This window comes from Sinocyclocheilus rhinocerous, unplaced genomic scaffold (genome assembly GCF_001515625.1).
Source record: "Sinocyclocheilus rhinocerous isolate Xijiao unplaced genomic scaffold, SAMN03320098_v1.1 scaffold3806, whole genome shotgun sequence".
NCBI classification, from domain to species: Eukaryota; Metazoa; Chordata; class Actinopteri; order Cypriniformes; family Cyprinidae; genus Sinocyclocheilus; species Sinocyclocheilus rhinocerous.
In genome coordinates, this window is record NW_015658737.1 from 70714 (window position 1) to 76673 (window position 5960).

The 5960-nt window shown below is 39.1% G+C and overlaps 1 protein-coding gene across 5 annotated transcripts in view; it reads right to left on the bottom strand.

Annotated features, from left to right (window-relative positions):
- The window catches only part of LOC107722845 (E3 ubiquitin-protein ligase rnf213-alpha-like), a 114572-nt gene that overhangs the window by 30077 nt on the left and 78535 nt on the right, over positions 1 to 5960 (bottom strand). For all 5 annotated transcript variants that reach the window (XM_016531338.1, XM_016531336.1, XM_016531337.1 and 2 more), the window contains 5 exons: positions 3265 to 3456; positions 2700 to 2830; positions 2367 to 2524; positions 2064 to 2273; positions 1769 to 1956 (listed from right to left, as the gene is read on the bottom strand). In XM_016531338.1, the coding sequence (XP_016386824.1) occupies positions 1769 to 1956; positions 2064 to 2273; positions 2367 to 2524; positions 2700 to 2830; positions 3265 to 3456 (879 nt within the window). The remainder of the gene's footprint in view (positions 1 to 1768; positions 1957 to 2063; positions 2274 to 2366; positions 2525 to 2699; positions 2831 to 3264; positions 3457 to 5960) is intronic.

A 5960-nucleotide genomic window follows, 5' to 3' on the forward strand; every position in this document is an offset into this window, starting at 1 on the left:
TCACTACACTAGGGCATTAGGACCCACACAGACCACAGGGTGAGCACCCCCTGCTGGCCTCACTAACACCTCTTCCAGTAGCAACCTCGTTTTCCCAGGAGGTCTCCCATCCAGGTACTGACCAGGCTCAACCCTGCTTTGCTTCAGTGTGCAACCAGTATTGGGCTGCAGGGTGATATGGCTGCTGGCAATGGGGAAGAGAAAACCAAGAATTCTGATAAGCTGTTGGACAAGGGCCGGGCTAGGGCCTGAGCATCTCTGGCCAGGGCCGGGCTTGGGCCTAGATTTGAGGCCCAAGCAGGGCTTTACAATGAGGGGCATGGTCAAAAAAATCAAAAAAGGCTTTGAACCACTGATCTAAGGTATCTAAAGAGATACAGGGGCCACCAAGTCCCACACAATCAGACTGAAAAACAATTTCCCAGAGCTGTAGGTGCTATCAAGCAATAATGTAACACAAAAAATAAACTGATAACATGTTACTTGTACATACTGTAACATTCCCCAAGACTCATGATAAGACAATAATTTTAGAGCTCATAAAAGACAAAACTTTTACAGGGTTTCTGCAGGATTTTTAAGCTCAAATTTAAGACTTTTTAAGACCTGCACAAATAAAATTAATAGCATATGAGCGGGGTAGGGCAATGTCTATAGTACCATATTAAACCGTAAAATTACTGTAAAAAGCATAATTTACAGTTCAGATACAAGTTTTCACAAAAACAAAGCTTTATAAAATGATAAACTTTACATTTCAGCCTTTAAACCATTGTTAAGAAAATGGATGAGCCAAAAGTATTATTATATTAATTTAAACAATTATTATCAATAAATTATTACATCAATTAAATAACAAATTAAGGGTGTGCGACACTGACAAAAAATGATATCTCGATAATTTTCTGCGATTTTATCGATAACAATAATTAGACGATATTTTGCTGAGTGTGTTATTGTGCTGATATCTTAAAAACTACTGTGGACTCAAATATTGTGACAATTAATTTTGTAGGGTGCCACAAGTTTGTTAAAATTTCCAAAGGGTGCCGCGACTAAAAAAAGGTTGGGAAACACTGGTCTAACCTACTAGGCTTCAACACCTAATGTATGCGTGCACTCTGTAGGTGTGTTTTGTGTTTGCTTTTCACGATATACTCATAATATCAAATCGCACATCGTTAAAACAACAATTAGGATATTATCGCAGACCATATATATCGCACACCGCTATGTTTAGATTTTTATAATGCATTGCCTTCTTATCGATCCACCAGTTCACATTCAAAGCTCTGCGTGTTTGCAGGGTAAAAACATGGGTCGAATTTCGCATTGGTCTGAACTCTGAACAAAACAACAGTTTTATTGAAAATGCTCATTCATTCTCTGCCAGCAGGTGGAGCGTTTGGTAGAAATATCACTGTTTCCCCGGTAACGGCAGAACACAGAGCAGCGCAGCACCGGATTTTGAACGTCTCATGTTTTTCCCGGTAACGGCAGAACACAAAGCAGCGCAGCACCGGACTCTGAACATGCAGAGCTCGTGTTTATTTAATGAAATCATAGCCTTTTGAAGTTTAATCGTCACATTCAGCCATATCGCAATTCTGGTCTTTCTATCCCCAAATTTAAGACCTCTTGAAACCACAAATAAGACATTCTTGTACAATTTAAGACTTTTTAAGGCCTTAAATTTGATACAACTAAATTTAAGACTTAAGACTTTTTAAGACCCCGCGGAAACCCTGTTTTAGAGCTCAAAACTCACTGGATGTGGGTGACCATCTGTTTTATTTTCTCTCCATAGTGGCGTAGGCTCTCCTCACAGCAGACCAGCTCAATTGGCACCTGTAGTTTTTTTACACGTCTAAGCCAGGCCAGACTCTGAACATCTCCATCTAGAGTCTGGGGCTCCAGATATTCAATACAGGCCACAGCAGCATACATATCTAACACCTGAGAAACAGAAAAGTGGTCAGAGGGAAGTAAACAATGACTGTAATACACTGTAATAAATATTTTCATGCAAACTTCGGCAGCAGAAGTAAGTTGAAAGCAATTACCAATTCTGTGCCCTCTCTGGCATATCTGTTATCAATTAGCATCTGAGCAATCTGAGGCTCTATACTGATCATCCTGTAGAGGTTCTGTATTCGGTTCTTGAAATGGTGGTAGGCAGCATGAACCCATGCCAGAGAAATGACTTCACTCTCATGTGCTTCCTGACTGCCTCTAAGCTCATGTACACCACAAGTAAGGGCTCCCCGTAAGAGCTACAGTAAAAGGTAAAAACCACACATGAACAAATGTGCTTGGATGTGCAGATGATGGGTAGAAATCTAGCTTTGAAAGTGTCTGACTCTCACCTTGAGATCCACCTCTGATGTTACATTCATGGTTATGGAGATGAAATCCTGGAGATACCTGTGGAAAAACTCCATCTGCATCTCTTGGGTTGCTTCAGAGATGTACCTGCCCAAGGGCGTCTTCCAAAAGATCTCTTCAAATTGCTTTATAGTGTGTCCTGTTGAAAGAAATACAAATACAGCATTTATTGTTTACATTTTCCTCTGTAAACAACAACAACAACAAAAAAAAGTTAAAGGAAAATGAAAAAAGGAACTCTTCAAGAGAACTAACCTGATTTAAGACCGATTGCTCATTAAAAAAATAGCAAGGGAAGAAGTTGTTTAAAATACCTTCTTGCTGCAAAGCATGCACCCAGAGTTCCTCAAGATAATCTTTAATCCTCCAGCTGAAAGGCAAGGTGCAACCCATGTTCCTGTCGATTGCAATGTAGTTCTGAACCAAGATTGTCTTCGTCTCTGAGCTATAAAACATAGCGTTTTTAGTTACAACAATGACATTCTGCTAATGTAGACGTGAATGCTTAGAAAATGCATTGTTAGTGTATGATTTTGATTTACATGCTTTTGCTTTCCATTCTTGGGGAGAATTTGAGTTATCAGTTCATTGCCATTAATGTTATCATTTGGGTAGCTAACTATAAACCAGTTGATTAACTTGCTCACAAGGATTCTCTTTGAACTGTTGCTCATAAATGTCAGTAGTTGACCTTAAAGAAAAAAACTGACTGAGCAGCAATGCTGAGAATACAATGCATATTTGCTTTGCATTATGAATTCCTGTCAGACACATAGTACAATCAAGCATGTAAAACTAGGAGCATTAGCGTACTTGCATAGAGTATGTTTTGGGCCCAATGGCTTACAAAATGCATCTTGAAATCATATAATTACATACTTGTTTTCCACTCTTGTGTAAGGAACATTTAGTAACTTGAAATCTCCAAAAACGTCCAACCACAGTTTCTTCAAAGATTCTTCAGAGTTTCTATCCAGCAAGAGGTCTAGATTGCAGTCACGGTCAATAATTGAAACAAGTTGCGCCAAGAAGGGAGTTACTACTGCTTGAACTCGCCTCCAAAGGGCATGTCTAAAAAACAGAAACAAATAATTTTTTAAAAGTAGATTTGAAGAGAGAGTAGAAGGTATAGGGTTTTACAAAGAGCCAATAAGGCCTAGTCAAGCCAAAGAGGCTACATGTGAACATCTGAAAGGTTACCATCCAAAATACTGTGCAATTTACACTCTTTCTCTTACACTTTATTTCTCTTACAGACTTTAATAAAGAATTTGCTGATTTTCTGTCTGAATTAGTGCTAGCTGCAGATAAAGTCTTAATTGTTGCTGATTTTAATATCCATGTTGATAATGATAAAAATGCATTGTGATCAGCATTTCTAGACATTTTGAGCTCTTTTGGGGTTAGACAACACGTGTCAGGTCCTACTCATTGTCGAAATCATACTCTAGATTTAATACTGTTACAAGGCTTAGCGTGAGCTGAGGCCGGGCTAGAGTGAGCAGAGGTGGCAGTGTTGAGAACGGTGCAACCGGCGGATTCGACGAAGGAGCGGCAACCACATGTGACGACCCCGGGCTGGACTCAGATCTTCTTTATGCACCAAGAGCTTGTAACACTCCAAAGAGAAAGGAAAAATTGAAATCGCATCATATGACCCCTTTAAATTGATTGCTGTTACTTTTTAACTTTATGAAGGACAATATTTTCCTAACCTGATTAAATGTACGTCACCATTTATGTCAAAATCTTAAATTTAATCAATACATCAAGTTAGAATAATAAGACACTATATGGTTGTTACCATTCAAATGAAATCAGTATCAACAAACTCCACCTTTCCACTGCAGAGGAAACACAAAAGCTGCATCGAAAGTGCCATTTAGATGTATTTACTCAGACTGTTTAATGAAGATAAGAGGTTCCATAAATTAATTTACTCAAAATTGCAAATGCTTAAATAATGTTATTAGATTAATGTTTTACTTTTTTTGACATACAAATATGAAATGTGGGAAAAATGCAATGATACTTTTAAATATGAAATTAAACCACCAAGTCCATGGCAACAGTTTAAAAGTAGCCCAATTCTGTGGAAAAAACGCGGACTTGGCAACCCTGCATCCAACAAGAGCTACCGGAGTCAGCTTTGACTGATCACAGGTCGAAAGAATAAGGAGAGATGACTGACAAGACCATGCTGGAGTATTTGCTGCCCAACAGATTCTGAGCTCATTGACAAATTATCTGATCTTGTAAGATGTGCTCCCTTTACACAGAGTGCGTTAGCATGGTTTAAATACACCGCATCCTGAGAGCGGCTCCCTGATGCGCTAAAATTATACACAATATTAGAATGTTTAAAGGAGTGGACACGAAAATCGCGGGAGCAGGCGGCAATGGTCAGAGATTCAGTGGGAGTGGGGTTAAGAAAACAGCCGAATTCCGGTCATTTTGGGCAATTAAGAAATCCCGGCCGGACGCATTTTTGTAGGTCCAAAAAGAGGACATGTCCGGGGAAAAGAGGACGTATGGTCACCCTAATTTATAATCTATTGCTAATCGATGTATTCTTTTTAAAGTAGCACATGGAAAATATTTCCTGCCTCATTCTGTGACAAGATGCCTCATCAGATCACAAAAGGAAGCATTTGACTGGTGTTGTGGAGTTATATTTTTCTCTTTTGTTGGACAACAGGTTTAGAAATTTAGGCATTTTAATTTAAGCATGTTTAGCAGTTAACCGAAGGCTACCTGCTGCCATCAGAGCAAGTGTAATTACTGCATTCACGCGCTCCTCGGCAGTCTACCCCCCAAGATTACGGTTATAAACATGAGCTGCGTCTAAAGGGTAAAGGGGGAGGTGTTGCTACAATTTCTTTAACTCTATTGGGGTTAGACAACATGTGTCAGGGCCTATTCATTGTCGAAATCATACTCTAGATTTAATAGTGTCACATGGAATTGATGTTGATGGTGTTGAAATTATGCAGCCAAGCGATGATATCTCAGATCATTATCTAGTCTTGTGCAAAGTTCATATAGCTAAAACTGTAAATTCTAATCCTTGTTACAAGTATAGTAGAACCATCACTTCTACCACAAAAGACTGCTTTGTAAGTAATCTTCCTGATTTATCTCAATTCCTCAGCATATCCAATAGCTCAGAACAACTTGATGATGTAACAGAAACTATGGACTCTCTTTTCTATCATTTTAGATATGGTTGCTCCTTTATGCTTAAGGAAGATTAAAGGGGTCATATGATGCTATTATAAAGATCATTATTTTGTGTATTTGGTGTAACAGAATATGTTGACATGCTTTAATGTTCAAAAAACACATTATTTTTCAAATATTGTACATTATTGTAGGTCCTCTATGCACCGCCTCTCTCAAACACGTAGTTTTCAACAAAGCCCCCTCCTTTGGGACACAGTGATGATGCAGTACACAAGCTGCCGTTAAGACAGCTGACGCGCTATGATTTCTGACAGGCAGTTCACTCTCCTGTGATGTGACCCTGTTCCCCTCACACACACACACACACGACGCGTTACTCTGCGCTGCGCAAA